We start from the raw sequence: 24,026 nt of genomic DNA, 5'->3' as shown, positions 1-24,026 counted from the left end.
TTATCGAGTATCTACTGTAGTGTAAAACAAACATGAAGCGCTAGGGTTGAAAGCTGATCCAATAAAATCTGTTATAAATGAATTATCAGGAGATTCCAATAGCATGTGATAAAAACAATCTCAATTAAACTAACTAGATGAATAAAATGATCCCAAAAAAGTAAAAAACATAGATACATCATCACTCTAAGCTAAAGAAAATTCCCTATTCTACCAAATACAGAATCAAGAATCCATTTTTTTCCCTTTTGGAGGCATAATCCACTGCATTTCCACTATACACGATCCTCGAATTTCTCGATTTTTTCATCTCCCTCTTCGATTCTCAACAATGTTTCATGCTTATCCACCAAATTTATCCCGTCATGTTCGTTTTGCAATAGCAAACAATATTCAAGACTCTTAAGCACTTCTCCAATAGAAGGCCGATAAATCCCATGGTCGGACAAACAATTAACCGCCGTTTCAACAAAGTGTTTCAAGCACTCAAAGTCAACCTCCTCTTTGATGCTCGGATCGAGAATATCTTTTACACTATCTCTCCTATGGTTAAAAATAGCCCAATCTGCTAAACTAGCCTGCTCTCTTGGCAGAGTTGGATTAAGTGCCGGCCTTCCACACAGCACTTCGAAAAGAACCACACCGAAAGAATACACATCGGATTTATCGGTCAACTGCTGCCTCCTAAAATACTCGGGGTCCAAATACCCGAAACTGCCCTTCACTACCGTGGTGACATGTGTCTGCTCGAGGTGGTGGCCCGTTTTTGATATCCCGAAATCCGAAACTTTGGCGACCCATTTTTCGTCCAATAAAATATTCGTACTCTTCACATCCCTGTGAATGATTCTGTACATTGTTGCACCTGTGTGGAGGTAGTGAATGCCTTTTGCAGCACCGATGCAAATGCCTAATCTTTGCCTCCATGATAAAGGTGGATTGCTCTTGGTTTTATTGAGATGCTCTTTCAAAGTCCCGTTAGCCATGTAGTCATACACGAGTATCATCTCATCGTTTTCTTCACAAGCTCCAATTAAGGACACTAAATGACGATGTCTTAGCTTAGACAGAAGCTCGATTTCGTTCAAGAATTCATGAACGCCTTGTTCGGACAAAGGGTTTAATCTCTTGATTGCAACCGGTGTTGTTTTCCCATCGATGAAGCCTTTGTACACTTTACCAAATCCACCAACACCTATAACACGGGACTCGCTGAAATCATCGGTTCCGAGTTTTATTTCCGCCAAGGAAAAATGCCTGCATAACCCTCCACTGAGACTCGAGATTCGGCTGCTGCTTCCACTGCTCTTGCTGCTGTTAGTATTTCTCGAAGAACGATAGCTTCCATAAAGAGGCAACCAAGCGTTAGCAGTAATGTTTGAGAATTCTTCACTTTGTCGTATCTTTCGGTAGTTGAGAAAAGTAATCAGACCGAAAACTAGGCCTAACCCAACCAATGAGGATAAAACAGAACCTATGATAATCGCAGTGTTTCTTGATTTCGATGGAGAAGTACTAAGCCTTCCGTTCTGTAATTCTGCCTCGAATTTCATGGCAGACGGAACGGGATTCGGGCCGGCTAAATTCCCATTTGTGTCGTTTAATTTGAATATCTCGAGCCCGTTGAGAATCGAATCAGAAAATTCGGGCTTGAAATCAAGATTAGGATGCAAAGCAACCCACAATTGATCAACACCATCTCTTGCGTAGATTGCATAATCCTTGTAATAAGGGACACCTTCGCCGCCAGCCCAAGCTATTACATCTGCTTCTGCCGCAGCTGTTTGATTGTTTATGAAGATACTAAACACCATCTGATTCACCTTGTTGAGCTGAAACTCACAGAAATGGAGTCTCACTAGGTAAGTGAAGTTCATATCTATTTGGAAAATCCACGTCAGGTTGTAGTTCAGATTGACTGTTGCGTTGGGCCCCATTGTTCTTGCTGTGGAGTAAACTTTTAACGGGGCGATGTATTCGGACTCTTTTGAAGGGTATTGGATTTTCGTGTTCTTGCCTGCCTGTATTGTGACGCCGAATCCTGCACCGTATATGTAAGGTGAATCGTTGTACCATGTTCTGGTCAATCCGCCGGAGTCGTTGCTGGCGGCGATGTATTGGCCGCCGACGTTTAGTCGGAACATGGTCTGGAGAGTGTAGGATTGTGTGTCGATGTTTTTGTCGGAAAATCCGATCATCGGAGCTGGTTGGAAGATTTCCGGCATTGAGATTATTTCAATGCCGTTGATGAAGGCGAACGAGTTGTTGTTGTTGTTGTCGGAGGGTGTGAAAGTGAGATCGAGGAGGGTTGATTCGAGTTTTGGTAGGGTGAATTCCCTTGCGATGTAAGCCTGGGTGAGGGCGTCGGCGGTGACGGCGGCGCTGAAGTTGTGGAGGAGGGTGAATCCGGCGGCGGCGACGGAGAAGAAGGAGGTGGAGGTGTCGAATTTGGTGCTGTAGGAGGATGGGTAGAAGTGGAGGCGGATCCAGTGGCGGTGTTTGGGGGAAATAGGGAATTGGTAGGTTGTTTGTGATTGGAAGATGCGGGCGGTCATGTACGGAATTGTGGAGGGGAGAGAGGGGTCCTGTGACTGCGCGGCGGAGGCGGCGGAGGCGGAGGAAGAGTCGTCGTTCGATTTGATGAATTTCGAATCGAATGTCCATTTTCTGCCATTGTTGTCTGTTGAAGTTTCGGCTGTGGAGCCACAGGCCAGGATGAAGGAATCAGGGTTTGTGAGTGAGGAAGAGGAACTAGGGTTTGTGATTATTGCCTGAGAAAGTATAATTGCCCAGAAAATCACGTGGATTTTACTGTACATTGCTGGATTAATCAGAAACCCCTTTTTCCAGAATTACACACACAATCCTGTAGAAAATAAAAATGATGATTACACACACTCAAACACACATGCAAACACACATAAAAATACCTTGATGTATATGGATTGAAGAAGACGAGACAAACAGTGGGAAATCATCATAGTTAGTCTGTATCTGTATCTTTGAGGGTTTTTTCTTCCTTGTTAGCTGATGATTCTTCATCAATTTTTTTTATTTATTTTTTATTTTTAATTCCCTAGCTAGCTGGGAATAAGAAGAGAAAAGGAAAGGTGATGATATATAATAGGAATTGATGGTTAAATAAGAAGGGTGAAGAAAAGAAAAAAGAAAAAGAGAGTAACGTTTTTGAATTGTATTAATGAAAATTGAGCTGCTCTTCATTAATGGGAGTATTAAGTCCTTAAATATTGGCGCCATTAACTCACTGTTTCCCACCTTTTAGGAATAATCAGTTTCCAGTTCAGGATAAGTTATAATCATAGTAATTCAATTAAATAAAATAAAATAAATATTCATTTGGAATTATTTTGAATACTGTGATGAGTTTCAGCTTATCTTATAGAAATTTGGGCAAATGGCAAAAAGGCCAATCACATGGGACTTAAATGCATTTTGGTCCACAAAAAAAAAACAGTTTCTCAATTAAGTCCATCCCATGTCTTTGATCTAAAATACTCTTAATAATATAATTCTTATCAATTCCACCTATTATGCTCTAACTTTTTTAATATTACACATTGACCTCGGATTTAAACAAATATATCACATTAACCCCCAAAACTTTTTTTTTCAGAAAATATTTTTTTTTCTGAAATGTTTTTTTCCCGGTCAAATTCCGGCATTGACTTTTTTTTTTTTTTGAATTTTTTTTTTCCTGAAATTTTTTTTCGGCCGGTCAACCACCGTTGACCGCCGGTCTCCGGCGTTGACTTTTTTTTTTTTTTCTTAGAAAAAAAATATTTAATTAATATTACTGTCTGGACTACTAAATTACTGTCTCAGACAGTAATATTACTGTTTGGGACAGTAATATTATGAATATTATTTTTCCGAACAGTAATATTATTAATATTATTGTCTAAGACAGTTAAATTACTGTTGGATGCAGTAATTTAACATCCAAGGCAGTAATATTAATTAAAATAATTTTTTTTAAGGAAAAAAAAAAAAAAAAGTCAATTAACAGTTAAATTACTGTCTCCGACAGTTAAATAACTGCCGGAGATAGTAATTTAGCAACGAATACAGTAATATTAATTAAATTTTTTTTTTAAGAATAAAAAAGTCAATTAACAGTTAAATTACAGTCTCCGACAATTAAATAACTGCTGGAGACAGTAATTTAGCAACGAATACAGTAATATTAATTGAAATATTTTTGAAGAAAAAAAAAAGTCAATTAACAGTTAAATTACTGTCTCCAACAGTTAAATAACTGTCGGAGACAGTAATTTAGCAGCCAAGACAGTAATATTAATTAAAATATTTTTTTTAAGAAAAAAAAATTATAAAAAAAAAAAAAAAGTCAACGGCAGTTGCCGGAAAAAAAATTCAGGAAATTTTTTTTTTTCAAAAAAAATAATAATAAATAAAAGTCAACGCCGGTCAACGGCGGCGACCGGCGGTCTCCGGTGGTGGCGGGGCAAAATTGAAATTAGGGTTAAAATTGGTTAATTGATGAAATTGGGCTAAATTGAGGTGTAAATCATGAAATTGAAGTTAAATTGAGTTTCAATGAATTGGGGGTAATTTTGGTATATATAAAAGGATTTTCCTTATTTGAAAATAAGTTTGAATGTGCTGGATTTATTTGAAAGACAAAAAAGTTGGATGTCCCTCTTTTAATTAAGTGCCCTTGTCGCGGACCTATTTGCCATTACCCCTATAAATTTATTTAAAATATTTTATTTAATTCTTCCATTTTAATAAAAAAGTCCAAAAAATGTAATAAATAATACTCAATTTCGCCCAATACTTGCATTTCCCCCCTAAAGCCCAGTCCAATTGGGTCAGTTGGGGCATTTAGTAATTATGGTAAAATACAGGGGTGAATATGCAAATGTATATTTTTGTGTATAATTAATATTTTTGAAGGGTGATGAAATGTGAAGCCCCACCATACGATCCACCTACCTAATAAGCTTTCATTCTCAGTAAAACACGAACAGCTAACAAAAATACCTTAAACTACACAATAACACACACACACAGAAGTGTGTAATATATACAGATATAAATAAATCATACTACTTGTGAGCTAACTAACTGCACATTGCCATCTCAACCCCCACACCCACCATTGTATAAATTCCATTCTCGTGTTCTCGCCTATTTGTATACTTGTTGATAAAGGGTAGGTTTCATTTTTGTCGAATTCTTTGTTTTCCCACCTTCAATTTTGCCTTGTTTCTATGCCTGTAATTCGCGATCCTTGGATCTGTTTTTATCCCACATTTTCATTGTGTTTCTGTGATTCTTATCTGTGTCGGATCTCTGTTTTCGTTTGCGCATTTTTCGATGTTTACGAGGAAATATTACGCCATGTTTTTGTTGTTTACTGAGGTGGCTTTTATTTTGAATTTTCCTTTGGATTTGGGAAGAGATCTCTCTGGTTTTTTATTTGTGTAAATTCGACTGTTGCATTATATAAGATTGATAGACAATGGCTACTCTCAAGGAAGAATAGTGCAATTTAGGTAATGGTTTGGTGAAATGAAAAAAAAACATTTATGTTAGAGGGATCGAAATCTTAATTTAGTCATGGTAATGGAAATTAGGTTGCAGATCATTCTCTACATTTTTCTCCGAATTTATAATCTATAGCTTGTGCTTAGTTGAACTTAGTTTCTGATTGCATTCTCAGTAATTCATTTGAAAATTTCTTACAGTGATCAATTAGTCCTGCATTGTGTGTGTTTTGAGGATTTTATTTTTAATTGCAGGGCTGTTTTCAGACAGAACCATGGCGGCGACCGGACAAATTTTCTCGAGAACCACTCAGGCACTGTTTTACAATTACAAGCAACTGCCGATTCAGCGGATGCTTGATTTCGACTTCCTCTGTGGTACGTTCGAGTGAAAATATCTGCCCTCATTCGACTTCTTACAAGTAACTGTCTGCGTATTCAGCGAATTTCTTGGGAAATATTCAATGAATTGACTGTTGACTTTTTGTGTTGTATAATCAGGGAGAGAAACACCTTCTGTTGCCGGAATTATAAATCCAGGTTCCGAGGGATTCCAGAAACTATTTTTCGGTCAGGAGGAGATTGCCATTCCAGTTCACTCTGCGTATGTTACTTTTTCTTTGTTCGTATATTTTCCACATTCGCATTTTTTTTTCCTCTAATGCAATTGTATTTTTCATGAATTTAGCCCGAAACGCTTTTTTGATCATCAAACATTATGCAGTTAGTATTGTCTCACATTTAAATGTACAATGTTCTTGCTCGAACTACGCTGATTTTATCATCCCTATTTTTGACTTATTAAGGTTTTATTGTTCGTTTTATAATGTTGCAGCGTTGAAGCTGCTTGTGCAGCACATCCTACAGCTGATGTTTTCATTAACTTTGCCTCATTCAGAAGGTTAGTTTTGTCTTTTTATTAATATCTCGGCTACTGATTTTATTTCTAATCACTGTACTTCAATTTCATTTTTTTCTTTTTCAGTGCTGCTGCTTCATCAATGGCAGCTCTGAAGCAGCCAACCATAAGAGTTGTGGCCATTATAGCCGAAGGTGTACCCGAATCAGACACCAAACAATTGATTGCCTATGCAAAGGCAAACAACAAGGTACCGAAATGTCATGACACCTTCTTGATTTATCATTCTCTTTTAATAGTGTTATCTTCTTACAAATACGAGCACTTTTTTCAGGTTTTGATTGGCCCGGCTACTGTTGGAGGTGTACAAGCTGGAGCTTTCAAGATTGGTGATACAGCTGGAACAATTGATAACATAATTCAATGCAAGCTTTACAGGCCTGGATCTGTTGGCTTCGTCTCGAAATCTGTGCGTGTTTTTTATGCTTACGATGCATATAAAATTTTAAAATAATAAATTATTCACCACAAATAGGGTAGCACTTAAAAAATCTGCTCTTAAAATACAGGGTGGTATGTCTAACGAATTATATAACTCAATTGCTCGGGTTACTGATGGAATCTATGAGGGTATGTAATCTAACTCTTGGACCCTAGTGTAATTTCATTTATTTGTGTTATATTTCCGTTTTTTTTTTTAATGTTAATTGTGATTTATATTAATAGGGATTGCAATTGGAGGAGATGTGTTTCCTGGATCAACACTATCCGATCACGTCCTTCGGTTTAACAATATCCCTCAGGTATAACAACATTTTTTCGATCTTGCAACTTTGTCAAATTGATATATCCTTTGTACATTTCATCTTTAGCAATGAAATATTTCAAGAATGTCTGTTTATCTTTTTCTCCGATTGAGAACAGATTAAAATGATGGTTGTTCTTGGAGAACTTGGTGGGCGTGACGAATATTCCCTAGTCGAGGCCCTTAAAACGGGGAAAATCAACAAGCCCGTTGTTGCATGGGTCAGTGGAACTTGTGCTACACTTTTCAAGTCTGAAGTACAATTTGGTCATGCGGTGAGTAAATTTACCTCTTCCGAGTATATTTAACTCTATTTTATCATAGACTGTAGTATTTTGTGTTAAGGCTTTTTAATTTTATTATTCAGGGGGCTAAGAGCGGTGGCGAAATGGAGTCTGCACAGGCCAAGAACGAAGCACTCAGACAAGCTGGAGCTATCGTTCCCACTTCTTATGAAGCATTCGAAGGAGCAATAAAAGAAACATTCTCGAAACTGGTAAGCACTTTTCTGATATTTGATTAAAGACATATTATACAATATCTATATTTACTAGCTGGTGTTTGACCTTTTTTTTATTTTTGTTTTTAATAAGGTGGAGGGGGGCAAAGTTACAACGGTTAAAGAGGTGAAACCCCCTCAAATACCAGAGGATCTGAGCACAGCAATCAAGAGTGGAAAAGTTCGAGCTCCAACGCATATTATTTCCACAATATCTGATGATAGGGGTATAACGTTAGTTCATTTTTTTTTTTGTTTCTTAGTTCAATGTTTTCCCATGCAATGAATAGATCGAAGGAATTTTAAATGCTCAAACATGATATTTTTTTTCATTTTTAACCAATTGGCAGGTGAAGAGCCAACCTATGCTGGTGTGCCAATGTCTTCGATCGTTGAGCAAGGATTAGGTGTAGGCGATGTCATTTCTTTATTGTGGTTCAAACGAAGCCTTCCTCATTATTGCTCGCGTTTCATTGAGGTGATTTATTTATTTAATTAATGAATTTTTTTTTTTTTTGGTTTTTTGAACTTGTGCCTGTTTTCTAAGTACTGCTAATGTTTTGTCAGATTTGCATCATGTTGTGTGCTGACCATGGTCCCTGTGTATCTGGTGCTCACAACACCATTGTAACTGCTAGGGCTGGAAAAGACCTAGTCTCTAGTCTCGTTTCTGGTACGTGTGAAATAATTTTAAAAATAATTAATAAATAATTGTTATTATCATTTAATCAATTGTGCGAAACAGGTTTATTGACAATTGGTCCTCGATTCGGTGGGGCCATTGACGATGCTGCTCGGTACTTCAAGGATGCTTATGACAAGGTGAGTTATATATATTATATATAATCCCATTTTCTTGATTTCGAATGGACATTTTCGTAATTTCACGTGGCGTGTCTTTCCACAGGGTCTTACACCTTATGAATTTGTGGAAAGCATGAAAAAGAAGGGCATTCGTGTACCTGGTATCGGACACAGGTACTATAATAAATTAAATAATCCCTTTTCTTTCCTTTTTTTCTTGTTTGAATCGGAATAACGTTAATCTGGTAATGTAACCGAATTCGTTAATATTGGGGAAAAAAAAAAGGATCAAGAGGGGTGACAACAGAGATAAGAGAGTGGAGTTGTTACAACTATTTGCACGATCCAATTTTCCGTCGGTCAAGTACATGGAATATGCGGTTGAAGTAGAAACATACACGCTTTCAAAAGCAAACAACCTAGTACTCAATGTAGATGGTGCAATTGGTTCCCTATTCTTGGATCTTCTAGCGGGCAGTGGAATGTTCACTAAACAAGAAATAGACGAGATTGTTGGTATTGGTTATCTTAACGGTCTCTTTGTGCTTGCACGTTCCATTGGTCTCATCGGGTTAGTGTTTTTATTTTTCGAATTACATTCATATTTCAGCCTTAATAAGCAGTTTGTTTTATTGTAATTTATTTTTTTGCTTTCGGAACTTTCAGACACACGTTCGACCAGAAGAGACTGAAGCAACCATTGTACCGCCATCCATGGGAAGATGTTCTGTACACCAAGTGAATAAAGAATTTCTTGCCTTACTCACACATTGCACATTTTTGTTCAGTTGCTTTCTTTCTTTCTTTTTCTTCCTCAGTTGTCACTTTGTTTATTATGCCTTTCTTTTTTCAATTGTACTGCCAAAGAAACACAGATTTGAAAACTTTAGTTTGTGGGTTTTAACATTTAATTTAGTCACTCCTTCACAACAATTACTTCCATTGGTCAAGAGTTTTTCTTTCTTTCTTTTTTCTTTTTTTTGGTGTGTGTGTGAAAAATGGGGATTTCACCTTGATTTACACACACACACACACACACACACACACACACATATATATATATATATATATATATATATATATATATATATATATATATATATATATATATATACATGCATATGAAGAATGTGTAGATTTAGAGCGGGTAATGTAGAATAAAGTTGGATGAAAAAAATGAGCATAAATATATAGGACTGGACCATAGTAGCTTTCAATAGAGTCCAAGAAATATTGTTGGCAATGTAATGTAGAGAGAGAGAGAGAGAGAGAGAGAGAGAGAGAGAGAGAGAGAAATAGAGAGAGAGAAGATGGGTTTGAATTATTGTACAGAATTCACGTGGGAGCGAATGTGATCTGATAGTGAAATATGGACAATTACTTTGCTCTGTCCCACCACTACCTTTTGCCTCATTTTTTGTTGCTTCATTGTTATCCCCCTCCTTTTTTTTATTTATTTTTTATTGACACAATAAACAAAATAAATTTCTTCTTTCAAATCTATTATTTTTGGTATTTTATGTAACGGTTATTTAAAAAATGCAAACGCACTTACATATGGGGATTTGCATTATCTCTATATTCAATATTTTTTTTTTTCTGTTCAAGTAAAAAAACGAAAAGGGATATAAAGTTGTGAACCTTAGAGTTCCACGTGTCAAATCCTCGGACCACTAATGTTAAATATTGGCCCCCAGTTGTTCATATCCACAAGAAATTTCCAACTCATGCAATTTGTCTTTAACTAAAGTTTTTAATTACCATGTAGTTTACATTTTTAACTGAATTACATACTCAATTGCAATTTGGTCTCTCTATCTTAAACCCTCTTTTCTTGCATGAATTTAAATTTTTTTTTTTTTATAAGAGCATGAATTTAAGTTGAAACTAATAAAATGAGTGCACAAAGCCTCAGACCCCTCTAGAAAACCATCAAAATGATCTCTTACCGAGAATTCCTTTAACCAAATTCTTGAAAATTCCAGCCCAGTTTTTCTCTGAAAATCCAGAAGTGATTTCTGACCAGTGCAGACCAAGTGTTCGATGAAATGAATACTTCAAGAAGCAGAGCAACACGTGCCCCAAAATTTCACCCTCAGCACATCCGGCAATCCTGTGGAATTTCTGCCCACTTTAACCTGGAAATGAATTACTGACCCTGAAGTGTTTGTTGATATGCCTGATTCAGGAAAGAGAGAAACAACACAAGGGAATAATCGTCGCAATTCTGAAGATTTACCTCAAGCTCAGTCTTCAGGTACATCCCATCATCCTAGCCACAATGTTAATCCTAATTCAAGCTTAGTCAAGGCCGGCGAATCTATGAGTAAGGCCGTAGCACAGTTCACCGCCGATGCTAGACTCCATGCTGTCTTCGAGCAATCCGGCGAGTCCGGGCGGTCCTTCAATTACTCACAAAGTGTTCGGACCAACAGTGAATCTGTTCCCGAGCAGCAGATCACCGCCTACTTGTCGAAAATGCAGCGGGGCGGCCTCATCCAACCTTTTGGTTGCATGATAGCTGTCGACGAGTCCAATTTCCGAGTGATCGCTTACTCGGAAAACGCCCGCGAAATGCTCGCCTTAACGCCTCAGTCGGTTCCGAGTCTCGAGAGACCGGAAATCTTGACAATTGGGGCTGATGTGAGAACCCTTTTCACCCCCTCAAGCTCTGTATTGCTCGAGAAGGCTTTTGGTGCTAGGGAGATTACTCTGTTGAATCCTGTTTGGATTCATTCAAGAACTTCTGGGAAGCCCTTCTATGCAATTTTGCACCGGGTGGATGTGGGAATTGTAATCGATTTAGAACCCGCAAGAACCGAGGACCCTGCCCTGTCTATTGCAGGTGCAGTCCAGTCACAGAAGCTTGCAGTGAGAGCCATTTCCCATTTGCAATCACTCCCAGGTGGAGATATTAAGCTTTTGTGTGATACTGTAGTAGATAGTGTGAGGGAGCTCACGGGGTATGATCGGGTTATGGTTTATAAGTTTCATGAAGACGAGCACGGTGAGGTTGTTGCTGAAAGTAAGAGACCCGATTTAGAGCCGTATATCGGTTTGCATTACCCTTCCACAGATATTCCACAGGCGTCGAGGTTTTTGTTTAAGCAAAATAGAGTCAGAATGATTGTCGACTGTCACACCAAGCCTGTGAGGGTCGTCCAAGATGACGCACTGATGCAGCCCTTGTGTTTGGTGGGGTCAACACTTCGGGCCCCACATGGCTGCCATGCCCAGTACATGGCGAATATGGGGTCTATTGCCTCGTTGACATTGGCAGTTATTGTCAATGGGAGTGATGAAGATGGTGTTAAAGGAAGGCAGTCAATGAGGCTGTGGGGATTGGTCGTCGGCCATCACACATCTGCACGGTGTATACCTTTCCCACTTCGTTACGCTTGTGAATTCTTGATGCAGGCATTTGGGCTTCAGCTGAAAATGGAGTTACAGCTCGCTTCGCAGTCGTCCGAGAAACATGTTCTGAAGACACAAACCCTGTTGTGTGATATGTTGCTTCGTGATTCGCCTACCGGTATTGTTACACAAAGCCCTAGTATAATGGACCTATTGAAATGTGATGGAGCTGCACTGTACTACAAGGGGAAGTACTACCCTCTTGGAGTGACACCAACCGAAGCGCAGATAAAGGATATTGTGGAGTGGCTGTTGGCTTGTCATGGCGACTCGACAGGTTTGAGCACCGATAGTTTAGCTGATGCAGGTTACACTGGGGCAGCCTCTCTAGGTGATGCAGTTTGTGGAATGGCTGTTGCGTATATCACTTCGAGTGATATTCTGTTCTGGTTCCGTTCACACACGGGAAAAGAAATCAAATGGGGCGGTGCGAAGCATCATCCAGAAGATAAAGATGATGGCCTTCGGATGCATCCTCGTTCTTCGTTTAAGGCGTTTCTTGAAGTGGTCAAGAGAAGGAGCATGCCATGGGAGAATGCAGAGATGGATGCAATTCACTCTTTGCAGCTTATTTTGAGAGATTCTTTTCGAGGAGCAGATGGAAGCAACTCGAAGGCGGTGGTGGATGCCCATGTTGAGGACTTGGAGTTACAGCAAGGAATGGACGAACTAAGTTCTGTTGCCAGAGAAATGATTAGGCTGATAGAGACTGCAACAGCTCCTATATTTGCTGTGGATGTTGAAGGCCGCATAAATGGTTGGAATGCGAAAATTGCGGAGCTGACTGGACTTTCCGTTGAAGAAGCAATGGGGAAGTCATTGGTTCATGATCTTGTTCACAAAGAATCAGAAGAAATTGCCGACAAGCTTCTGTTTCATGCTTTGAGAGGTTGCCTCCTCTTCTATCTAATTTCTCTCTAATTTCTGCTTTCCGCTATTGTTTTTTAGTATCGAGTATAAATCCTATTTGTTCCTTAGGTTAGTTTGTTTCTCTATTAGCTTATAGAGAAAAACTAATTAATGCAGGTGAGGAAGATAAGAATGTCGAATTACGATTGAGGACATACGGCACCGATCACCACGAGAAAGATGTGTTTGTGGTAGTCAACGCTTGCTCAAGCAAGGACTATACAAACAGTATAGTCGGTGTATGCTTTGTTGGTCAAGATGTGACCGGCCAGAAAGTGGTAATGGACAAGTTTGTGCACATTCAAGGCGATTACAAGGCAATTGTACACAGTCCGAGCGCTCTCATACCACCTATATTTGCTTCCGATGAGAACACATGTTGCTCCGAATGGAACACCGCCATGGAAAAACTGACCGGGTGGAGTAGAGTCGAAGTCATAGGGAAGATGCTAGTTGGGGAGATATTCGGCAGTTGCTGCCGCTTAAAGGGTCCCGATGCTATGACAAAATTCATGATTGTCTTGCACAATGCAATTGGAGGGCAAGACACAGACAAGTTCCCGTTTTCTTTCGTAGACAAGAGTGGGAGATATGTGCAAGCTCTGTTGACCGCAAACAAGAGGATGAACATGGATGGGCAGATTATTGGAGCTTTTTGCTTCTTGCAGATTGCTAGCCCCGAGCTACAGCAAACTTTGAGAATTCAGAAACAACAGGAGAGGACGACTGTTTCAAAAATGAAAGAGTTGGCTTATATTTGCCAGGAAATAAAGAATCCTCTAAGCGGTATACGTTTCACTAACTCACTCTTGGAAGCCACGGATTTGACCGAAAACCAAAAGCAGTTTCTCGAGACTAGCGCTGCTTGTGAGAAGCAGATGTTGAAGATAATGAAGGATGTTGATCTTGAAAACATTGAGGATGGGTATGTCTTCCTTGAATTTCTATTATTGTCAGACAATTTATTTTTATGCTCTTAATTTTCTATACTAATTTAGTGATATGATAATTATATGGTAGATTTTTGGAGCTTGAGACAGCAGAATTTGTACTCGGTAGTGTAATAGATGCTGTCGTTAGCCAAGTAATGTTGTTGTTGAGAGAGAGAGATCTGCAATTGATTCGTGATATACCAGAGGAAGTGAAGACACTGGTTGTCTACGGTGATCAAGTTAGAGTTCAACAGGTCTTGGCAGATTTTCTACTCAGTATGGTTCGATATGCACCATCTCCAGACGGCTGGGTTGAAATTCAACTTAGACCAAGCGTGAAGGAAGTTTCTGAAGGAAGAACCACTATGCACATCGAGTTTAGGTAAAAAAAAAAAAAACAATTCCCATCTTGATATATATATGATTTAATCAATGCCATTTTTTTCCATTTGGTAGTATAGCATGCTTTACTGTCCAATTATTCGGGTATTTCATTCTTGAAGCTGTTCTAAGCCTGAAATTTTAGGTTCAATTTTAACTTTCTGACGCCCTATAATTTTTTTTATTTATTATTTACAAATTTTACAAAATGTATCGGTTTTTGGACAATGAAGGATTGTGAGCCCAGGTGAAGGTATTCCACCAGAGCTAGTACAGGACATGTTCCACAGCAGTCGATGGGTGACTCAAGAAGGTCTAGGGCTAAGCATGTGCCGTAAAATATTGAAGCTTATGAAAGGAGAAGTTCAGTACATTAGAGAATCGGAAAGATGCTATTTTCTCATCGTTCTTGATCTGCCCTTGCTCCAGCAGAGTGGCTCGATGAATATTGGCTAATTTTTTCCAAGGCAAGAATCCACGACTCTCTCTCTCTCTCTCACTATCTTTGTTTTATATATATAATATATATATAGATATTCCGACAGATACAATAACAGTAGTGTTGCTTATGAGACAATTTTCCATGTCTGAGTGAGACGACGAAGACAGTGCAAATTTGTTTGTTGGAATTCTGCCTGCCCTGAAAATTGTCAAGGGGTTCGGCTGTGCTAACCGGTATGATGTACTCTATGAATATATTTGCTCGTGTGTGACTATTACTTTTATTTGTCCGAAATGTGAAACGCGAATGTTGAAAAATAATTGCTGCTTGGCTGCTCATGAGGGTTTTTTTCTACCCTATTTAATAATAAGCTCCTGTGAGGATTGTATTGTACCCTACTCCCCTTGAACAGTATAAATGAGCATAATTAATATCTATACTTCAATTGCTTGTTAAATATTTGGACTGTGACTTAATTGCTAGGGTTTGAGTTGCGAGGGAAAATGAAATAAAATCATCCTTGATTTTAAGTTCGACTTCATATTCATTGACTCATTTTTGTACGTGAACACCTTTCTTGGAATTATGGTCCCTCCTTAAACTCAAATATGTGGTGCAGTTTAATTTGTAGGTTGCCAAACAAAACCTAACTCAGACCAATTTTCCGAATTCTCTCGATTACTATCCTTTTCTTTTTTGGAACAACATTTTTCGTTAAGAAAGTTTCGGTTTTTGATTTTTGTGTATCGAATTCTACATGTGAGATTTTGGAAAGTTGCACTTATAATATTAATGTTAGTATGAACATTTGAGTTATGCTGATTTTGATTTGAAAATTTTCGACAGTGGTACTAATTTTCATTGGAGGTGGCAAATTGTTTGTTCTTAGTACTGTTGTTTATGTTTGCTTTGCCTTTTTTCGATTAGACATGTTAATTTAAATTTGGGTTGTAGAATGGATATAGAGATTTGTTTGGGCCTGAAGGGAAAGAGTCATTAATTCAATACATCCAAGTAATAAAATGCACACGCCCTCTAATTCTGCAGTCATATCATAATTCATGCACACACAAAATAAGAAAAAATAATTCATAATAATATAATATTTGCGCGTTAACCGATCCTATAAATTATTGGGATATCAAATGCCAAATAAACTCCCATTTTTTAGTTATAATGACTAATTTTTCAAATTAAAGATTAAAATAATAGTTTATTTAGTTGATGGAAATTAAGAAAAAAACAATCATCTCACCTATGGCTGTGTTTTAACTTTTAAGAACTAATAAAGAAGGAAGACAAACGAAGAAGAAAAAAAGGTAGGAATATTAATTAAATAGTTAAAAAGCACTTTTGTCACATATGTCACTTATCTAAAAAGTAAATTTTACTTTACTGGATAAGTGATTAATTCTTATTAATGTTGCTACTATGGGCTATTCTTTTTTTTTTTTTTTTTTTTTTTTAAATCAGTAATTACAAGAAGATAAGAAGGAAAAATAGAAGCTATAGATTTATTATCCAAGTTTGTTCATTTAATATACATAATTAATTATGTTGGGTGGACAAAATTAATTATGTCATCAAGTTGGCAAGTTGAAGTCACTCAATATAGAAAAATTGCAATACCACCAACTAATTTTCTCTTTTTAAATAACAAGCACCTTAAATTTAAATATTTGATGTATCTACTCTAATGGGTAATTATTGGAACAAAATTTTTGAATTTTGCTGGTTTTGTAACAGAATTATTATTTTTTACATTAAAAAAATTACGACTTTGAAACAAGTTTTTTCCATTCTAATTTCCAATTTTCTCGATAAGTATTGAAACAAAATTGAATTTTTTTTTTTTCAATTACAAAAAATTGTAATATTAATACGATGGATGAGTTCAATTTCCACACTTGAGTAAAATGTTACATTATAAATAAATAAATAAATAAACCAAAAGAGAGTTGGTTGTTAGTTGTTTTATTTTATTATGCATTTGTAATAAAAAAGAAAAGGAGGTGGACAAAAACGAAACCTGAGGCTTCAATATTCTCGTGGCTTCGCGTGTTTGAGTTTCTCTGGCTTGAACGAAATATGATTGGCTATTACAGTGCGTGTACTACACGCTCCGATTTTAGTTTGAATTGGCGGTCAAGTCCTTATATATTATTATAACTAAAAGCAGAACCGCCCAATAGCAGCCAGACTGTCAGAGCTCGCAAGACAATTTTAGAGAGAGAAACAAGAGAGAGAAGGTCTGAAAAAGGTTTGAGTGGGGGAGATGAAAAGCGGGGATAAAGCCAAAAGTGCAGTTTTTGTACCTCTCACTGTTTTTATTCATTTTCTGATTATACATACATAATCACATATTAATTTTTATTCATACGTACTATCACTATTACTGTATTCATATTATTTTATCAATATAAGAAAAATAAAAGGTCTCCCTGAAAAAAATATTACAAATTTGTGATCTTTGTCCGAGATCCATTCCTTTTATCAGAGTACTGAGATAAGAAGAATTGAAAAACATCGAGAGCCTTGTTTGTTTTGGGGATTTTTTTTTTTTTTTTTTTGTGGTTGTAATTTCGGAGATTTGATATTGGAAGGGTTTCAATAAATTTGGATAGTATGGAGAATTTTTGAAGGGTAGTTTAGGATTTTTTTTGCAATTATGGAGAAGAGTACAGCACAATCATCTCCGCCGCCAGCTGAAGAGCTGCTGAAGAAGATTCAAGAGCTAGAATTAGGCCATGCCCACTTGAAGCAGGAGATGTCTATGTTTATGACTTCATCCAGATCAGCTGAAAATATGGCGGCGGCTGATTATCGTTACAGGCAGAGGTCCCACTCCATATCCCCTCAGCGGGCCCCACGGCCGAGGGCAGCCAGGGGAGATGGTAGCTTGGTGGCATCTTGGAAGAAGGGTTCTGCCTCATTTCGCCATTCCTCACCTCTGCAGAGGGAGAATCGTAATACAGATTGTGGTGGTAGTGGTGGTGGCGGCGGCGGCGGCTATGGTAGTGGAGGAGGTGGAGGACCAGCTGCTGTGAAGCTCACGGATGACCAGTATTTGAATATTTTGCAGTCAATGGGGCAATCAGTGCATATACTTGATCTGAATTCTCGGATAATTTACTGGTTAGTTTGGTGAAATTGAACTGTATTTTCCATTTTTGTTTCTTTGTTTTTCCATTTTAGGCAAGTGAAAGTTATGGGTATGATTTTATCCAATTGTTTATGCTGAATTTAATGTGGTATTATGTTAGCAATGTATAATGTATATTCGAATTCTTTGATGAATAAGATGGCCGTCTTTCGGGTGCAGGAATAGGAGTGCTGAAAATCTGTACGGATACTTGGCATCAGAGGCTATAGGGCGGGATGGAATTGAGCTACTAGCTGATCCTCAAGACTTTGATGTGGCTAACAACATTGTGCACCGTGTGGCGACCGGTGAGAATTGGACAGGGCAGTTCCCTGTAAGAAATCGTAGAGGTGATAGATTTTTAATTGTGGCAACTGATACCCCTTTCTACGATGATGCTGGTACGTTAATTGGAATCGTCATTGTATCAACTGATTCTAGACCGTTCGAACAAGCAAAAGCAGCAATGGTGGAACTGAAAAACTTGGAAGCGGGCCCAAGTTTTACCCGGCCAAGAATTGGACTTGATCACAGTCATCATAAACAGCTTCCACAACCAACAATCACATCCACTATATCAAACTTGGTGTGTTGTCTAGTTTTCTTTATGTGTATTTTTATTATTTATTTTGTGATGTGTGATGCTGAACTTAATCCAAATCTCAAAATAGGCTTCTCTAGTGAGCAACAAGGTCAAATCGAAAATGGGTCTTGCAGAGAACAACTTAGATTCCTCGGATCATGGTTTATCAGATATGACATTGTCTGAAAATCGAGATGATGGTGCTTCGAGTGGAGCTAGTACGCCTAGAGGGGAAATAAATTCTTCTCCATTTGGAGTGTTCTCTGGTGTTAATCACGAAGAAAATTCCCCAACCAAACCATCTCGAGATTCTTGCGATGGGGGCGAAGCGAAACCTGGAAATTTTGCGGTACTTAGCTCCAAAGCAGAGACTTGGATTTCTAAGAAAGGCTTAACGTGGCCCTGGAAAGGAAACGAACAGGATGGAACAGAACCGAAGTCTTCTCGATTTGGCTGGCCGTGGCTACAGAATAACGAGGAAAATGAGTCGGGGGAACAAAAGGGGTTTCCTGCGAGATTAAAGTTGGAAAATCAGGTTAGTGAAAACAATTGTACAGGAAATAATGAGGCTTTAGGTTCTTGGTCGTCGTCGGTCAATGTAAACAACACAAGCAGTGCTAGCAGTTCTAGTAGTCAAGGGAGTACCAGTAGTGGCACTGCTAATAAATTTGATATGGATAGCGACTGCTTGGATTATGAAATCTTATGGGAGGACTTGACTATTGGAGAGCAAATCGGGAGAGGTTAGTTAGTGATTTTAGTAATTTAATTGGATTATTTAGCTTCTTAGTCATCGTCCGTGTACTCTGTATTGCTCATGAATCTTGATATTGGGGAGAGGCTTGACAGTATGGAAAAAATTCACTTATTGAATGCCAGGGTTGTATTTTATGGTATATGCTTTAAAGAGGACCTGTGTTATGATCAATAAGTTAACAAGACATGTGTTATTGTTTATAGTTGGAATCGATATTCTAATTCATGGCTGATGTTGACTGTAGCGTGTTTCTCAATTATCCTCGTTTTATCATTTCTTACATCAACTTTTGATATATTTTTGCAGGTTCTGCTGGAACTGTATATCATGCTCTGTGGTATGGATCAGTATGTTCTTTGGCTCTATATTTAATTAAAATGTCTCTCCTATCGGTTTATGATGCCTGAGTGTGTTCTTTCATTTAACCTGAAATCCCCAAATTTTACCGATGAATTTGTCATTTGAGGAAAGCTCAAAGAGCTATTTTGGACTAGATTTAATATGTACACCCTTTTTTTCTTCTTTTTTTTCTTCTTTTTTTTCTTAAGAAAAAACCAACCTATGCTCTTACATTTTCTTCGTCATGTACTTATTCATTTAATGAGAACATTTCCCGGTCTTGTCTTGTAATAGAATGAACTTTTGTATTCTGTAGGATGTCGCTGTCAAAGTATTCTCAAAACAGGAATATCCGGATGATGTCATACTTTCTTTCCGGGAGGAGGTATGTGCTCATTTCAATACTCTCTCTCTCTCTCTAGAATTTGGTAGTGTTAATATACTTGTTTACAGTTGAGCAAAAAAGACTGCCAGATTGGTTACTAGTTTTGTTTTGTCCGATAATAAATTGATTTCATGCTGAAACATGATTCTTATTCAAATTGCTACCTTCCCTGGACGTACCATCCTAGATATGCTTAAGATGCATTGTCTTATTTTGAAGGTTTCACTTATGAAAAGACTCAGACATCCAAATATACTCCTATTCATGGGTGCAGTTTCGTCACCTCAATGTCTTTGCATTGTTACAGAGTTTCTTCCACGGTATGTTCACAGAGTTTCTTACTATGAGGTGTCTTTATTGTTTAACGTACTTCACGTTAACAGTTTATCAGGTGACTAATATTAAAGTTCCCCTCTTTCGTTTGATGCAGTGGAAGTTTGTTCCAGTTATTACAAAGGAATACATCGAAACTAGAAAAGAGACGTCTTATTCACATGGCTTTGGATATCGTTAGTTCCTAAGCTCTATTAAAGTGCCGTATTAGCATTTGAGTTTTATTGAAGAAATAAAAATTCTTGAATAATCATTTAATCTTTTTTTTTCTTTCTCTGAATTGTGGATGTGTACAGGCTCGAGGTATGAATTACCTTCATCATTGGAATCCGCCTATTGTTCACCGTGATTTGAAGTCTTCAAATCTACTCGTTGACAAGAACTGGACTGTCAAGGTCAGCTTGCACTCATTTTTATTTTTTTTGGATTTTTTTTAATTAATATGACTCATGAAACTTAATATTTTATTTCACTTGATCAGGTTGGTGACTTTGGCCTGTCACGCCTCAAACACGACACTTATCTGGAAACTAAAACGGGCAAAGGAACGGTATTTAACTGGCACCCGAGACTTGTTTCTGTACTTATATAGACGTGCAACGTGTTCTAAATTACTTTTGTGTTTAATGAGCCTCAAGTGCATACAATGCTGACAAACATGCTTATCTGTTAATGCAGCCTCAGTGGATGGCTCCTGAAGTTCTTCGTAACGAGCCTTCAAATGAGAAGTATGACCAATTATTAAGTCTGGTTTAAACTAACATATACTGAGATATATATAAATGTTGAAATTTTGAACGTTGGTTCTTGTTTCAGGGCTGATGTATATAGCTATGGAGTGGTACTATGGGAACTTGTTACGCATAAGATTCCATGGGATAACCTCAACTCAATGCAGGTATTGTCCATCTTTCCAGTATATAAGAACTTACTTCAAGAAAATCGGACAAGTCAAAAATATACGGACACACACACATATACAAAGAAAGACAAACTGCATCACCAAAAAACTGTCCTGTAAAATATCGTACATGCATGACCGATTTTGTTAGGATTGTTACAGGTAATTGGGGCTGTGGGGTTTATGAACCAACGTCTAGATATACCAAAGGATGTTGAACCACAGTGGGCTTCTATGATTGAAAGCTGCTGGCGAAGGTTTGTATTTATTCTCTTGCTGCTAAATTTCTCCATCTCATAGAAAATAAATTAAAAATGATTTTCCAGTCTTGGTTGGATCAAATTTCGGTGATTTCGGTAACTCAAACAGATTGTATTTATGTTGTTTTATTATTTAGCTATGGAAAGTAAGCCTAGTGAGTGAATATTGATTGCTAATATTGGAAATTATTGATGGTGTTGAAATTAGTGAACCGCAAAGTCGTCCATCATTCCAAGAATTAATGGAGAAGCTGAAAGATATGCAGAGACAATGTGCAATACAAATTCAAGCAGGGCGTGCTGCGGCTGTAGATGCTGCTGCCCAAAAGTAACTATTTGTAGAGGATGAAGATCGAAACTCTATATATAAAACAAAAATTAATTATTTATGGCGTTGTAGAACTTATTAATAGGTGTCTGCAAATTGCTTAGTGAGAGTGTTACAGAGGATTCACAAATTTTCATGTCATTATTTATTCTTTTTTTTTTTTTTGGGAATGGAAGATTGCCATTTTAGGTTATATTCATGGATGCGTAGCGGTGTCGAACAATTCAAAGTGTAGGTTGTGTATATAGTTCAGTGTAAGGTAGTGAAATTGGTTTGCTGCTTCTTTCTTTCTCCATGTAATGAAACCAAACACCATTTCTACATACAGTAGTTCAATTCCCCTACTAGCTTCTTATAATTAAGGTTGTTGGATACCCGTTTCGATTATTATTTGTAGATCAATGGTGTAAAATCACGTGATGTATTTTACCAGAAAACTCGAATGAACCCATTAGTAAGACTTAATATACATATCTGAATTACGAAATAAGAATTAAATATGAGAAATTTCTAAATTCACTCCGATTTTGGTAAAATATTTATGACTGTTTACATAAAGTATTACAAAATTGAAAAAAATAAAAATAAAAAACATCTCTTTACTTTGTGTTGAGTGTTAACTAGTAATCAAATCACATTTTACCCTAATTAACTACAACTAATCCATATTTACAGTAATCCCGTATATAGGGTTTTACATTTTTTACTTAAACTACGATTCTTCACATGTATAAATACACAAACCCGTTAACCTACAAAACATCGTATATATATTAAAACAGCGTACCACAATTAATTAATTAATTAATAAATCATTCCGTCACATTCAATTCAGCACAACTTGTTCATCGTTCAATGGATTCAGGTATTTCTTTTCACCCATGGCGATGATTAATTTCTGTCTGCGTTTTATTTGTGTTTTTTCTTGAACTTGATCTTCTTATCGGATAGTATTTTGTTGTGTTATCTGTATGAAAATATATTTCCTCCCCTTTTTTTTTTTTTTTGAGTCATTAATTTAATTTATGTACTATTAAACATGCTAACTAAAATACTTATTTACTGATTATTCCATGTTTTGTGTTGGTTGTTATCAATTTCAATTTAAACAAGTTTTGTAGACAGCTGATTTATTCCTCCTCACCCGATTATTCATCCCCAAATATCTGATATATAATACTATTATTATTTTCTGCAAATTAAATCTGAGAAAGAAAAAAAACCAGGTAATATTCCCGAAAACAACATGTTCCAGTTCGACAACTTCGGCTCAATACAAGCCGAGCCGACCGACCATTACTACCTGAACTCCAACAACTCCGACACCGCCAAAAAGTGTCTCAACAAACACAACACTTTATCAACCATCATGAAAGAATGGAAAATCCTAAGTAAAAACCTACCCGATTCGATCTACGTCAGAGTCTACGAATCAAGAATCGATCTCCTCCGTGCCGCCATACTCGGCCCCGCCGGAACACCCTACCACGACGGAATATTCTTCTTCGATATTCTCTTGCCTTACGACTACCCCAAACAGCCCCCTAAAGTGTACTATCATTCGCATGGATATCATATAAACCCTAATCTTTACAAAACTGGCTACGTTTGTTTAAGCCTGATTAATACATGGTCAGGTGAAAAGAATGAGATGTGGACAAAAAAATCAACTCTTCTGCAGATTTTGGTCTCGATTCAGGGACTTATCCTAAACGAGAGGCCGTATTTCAACGAGCCTGGTTTCGGAGATTTGAGAAACAGTACGGATTCCGAATGGATAAACAGGTCCATTCGTTACAACGAGGCAACATTCGTTTTTTCGTGCAAGGCAATGCTGCATGTTATTCGAAATCCGCCCCAGAATTTCGAGGGTTTAGTTGTTGGACATTTTCGAGATAGGGCAGCCTCGATTCTAGCAGCCATTAAGGATTATCAAGAGGGACGTGCGCTGATTGGTCAGTTACCGAATACTAATGAAGGAGAGTCTTCGTTTGAGGTTTTGCCGCAATTGAAGGCGGATTTGACGAGTTTGCATTCTGACTTCGAGAACGCGCTTTCTGATCTGAATTCCGAGGCAATTAACATGAATATATCTGCAGAGAGTGTGATCGAAGAATTACCTATAGGTAGCAGCAGTACTACTAATAGTGCTATGAATAATAATTCAAAAGAATCAACAGAGAGTGTAGTGAAGAAAGAATTGCCTATCAAAAGCAGCAGCATTAGTAGTAATTCAAAGCCTAATAAAAAAGGGTTTCTGGGGAAACTTGTCAGCAAATTTGGGAAATGCTATTCAAGTATTAATTAAGTATAGGCTAGTGTGTATGGCTTTTTGTTATACGATTCCCCGGAAAATTCTATGCTACACCCGGTTATTAACACCGGGCGATTGTTATCAGTAGATCTACACATAATCCCCGTGATT

At 37.5% G+C, this 24,026-nt stretch overlaps 4 protein-coding genes and 1 pseudogene across 8 annotated transcripts; 4 read left to right on the top strand and 1 right to left on the bottom strand.

The window, feature by feature from the left end:
• Window positions 1-46: 46 nt before the first annotated feature.
• LOC105960707 (receptor-like protein kinase ANXUR1) lies at window positions 47-3,217 on the bottom strand. The gene is made up of 2 exons (XM_012984913.2): window positions 2,931-3,217; window positions 47-2,866 (listed from the first exon to the last, which is right to left on the bottom strand). Exon 2 carries the CDS (start codon window positions 2,817-2,819, stop codon window positions 276-278), a length of 2,544 nt encoding a protein of 847 aa, XP_012840367.1. The 5' UTR covers window positions 2,820-2,866; window positions 2,931-3,217; the 3' UTR covers window positions 47-275.
• A 1,687-nt stretch (window positions 3,218-4,904) lies between these two features.
• On the top strand, window positions 4,905-9,428 carry LOC105960700 (ATP-citrate synthase beta chain protein 2). Of its 3 annotated transcripts, none has more exons than XM_012984905.2 (17): window positions 4,905-5,194; window positions 5,784-5,906; window positions 6,030-6,132; window positions 6,364-6,429; window positions 6,514-6,637; window positions 6,722-6,856; window positions 6,957-7,017; window positions 7,114-7,190; window positions 7,312-7,467; window positions 7,560-7,688; window positions 7,786-7,918; window positions 8,042-8,169; window positions 8,259-8,364; window positions 8,437-8,513; window positions 8,599-8,669; window positions 8,782-9,066; window positions 9,162-9,428. In XM_012984905.2, the coding sequence occupies exons 2-17, from the start codon at window positions 5,804-5,806 to the stop codon at window positions 9,235-9,237; spliced, it is 1,830 nt and encodes a 609-aa protein (XP_012840359.1). In that variant the 5' UTR covers window positions 4,905-5,194; window positions 5,784-5,803; the 3' UTR covers window positions 9,238-9,428. The 3 variants fall into 3 exon arrangements, with proteins under 3 accessions (XP_012840359.1, XP_088670696.1, XP_088670695.1); XM_088814570.1 differs by having other exon boundaries at window positions 5,178-5,537; XM_088814569.1 differs by having other exon boundaries at window positions 5,193-5,258.
• Window positions 9,429-10,204: 776 nt separating this feature from the next.
• Window positions 10,205-15,030, top strand: LOC105960693 (phytochrome B). Of its 3 annotated transcripts, none has more exons than XM_012984900.2 (5): window positions 10,205-12,798; window positions 12,936-13,743; window positions 13,839-14,132; window positions 14,365-14,598; window positions 14,677-15,030. In XM_012984900.2, exons 1-4 carry the CDS (start codon window positions 10,671-10,673, stop codon window positions 14,585-14,587), a joined length of 3,453 nt encoding a protein of 1,150 aa, XP_012840354.1. In that variant the 5' UTR covers window positions 10,205-10,670; the 3' UTR covers window positions 14,588-14,598; window positions 14,677-15,030. The 3 variants fall into 3 exon arrangements, with proteins under 3 accessions (XP_012840354.1, XP_012840351.1, XP_088669643.1); XM_088813517.1 differs by having other exon boundaries at window positions 10,232-12,798; window positions 14,665-15,030; XM_012984897.2 differs by having other exon boundaries at window positions 10,227-12,798; window positions 14,365-15,030.
• Window positions 15,031-16,482: 1,452 nt separating this feature from the next.
• On the top strand, window positions 16,483-21,945 carry LOC105960687 (uncharacterized). Its single transcript, XM_012984889.2, has 13 exons — window positions 16,483-17,708; window positions 17,896-18,301; window positions 18,387-19,041; window positions 19,362-19,402; window positions 19,711-19,779; window positions 19,999-20,099; window positions 20,210-20,288; window positions 20,409-20,507; window positions 20,594-20,662; window positions 20,791-20,840; window positions 20,929-21,010; window positions 21,176-21,270; window positions 21,482-21,945. Exons 1-13 carry the CDS (start codon window positions 17,242-17,244, stop codon window positions 21,603-21,605), a joined length of 2,337 nt encoding a protein of 778 aa, XP_012840343.1. The 5' UTR covers window positions 16,483-17,241; the 3' UTR covers window positions 21,606-21,945.
• Window positions 21,946-22,822: 877 nt separating this feature from the next.
• Window positions 22,823-24,026, top strand: LOC148764861 (putative ubiquitin-conjugating enzyme E2 38 pseudogene; annotated as a pseudogene).

Source organism: Erythranthe guttata, chromosome 14, assembly GCF_056151865.1.
Source record: "Erythranthe guttata isolate IM_541 chromosome 14, IM_541, whole genome shotgun sequence".
Classification (NCBI taxonomy): Eukaryota; Viridiplantae; Streptophyta; class Magnoliopsida; order Lamiales; family Phrymaceae; genus Erythranthe; species Erythranthe guttata.
This window is presented reverse-complemented; position numbering and strand designations above follow the sequence as displayed.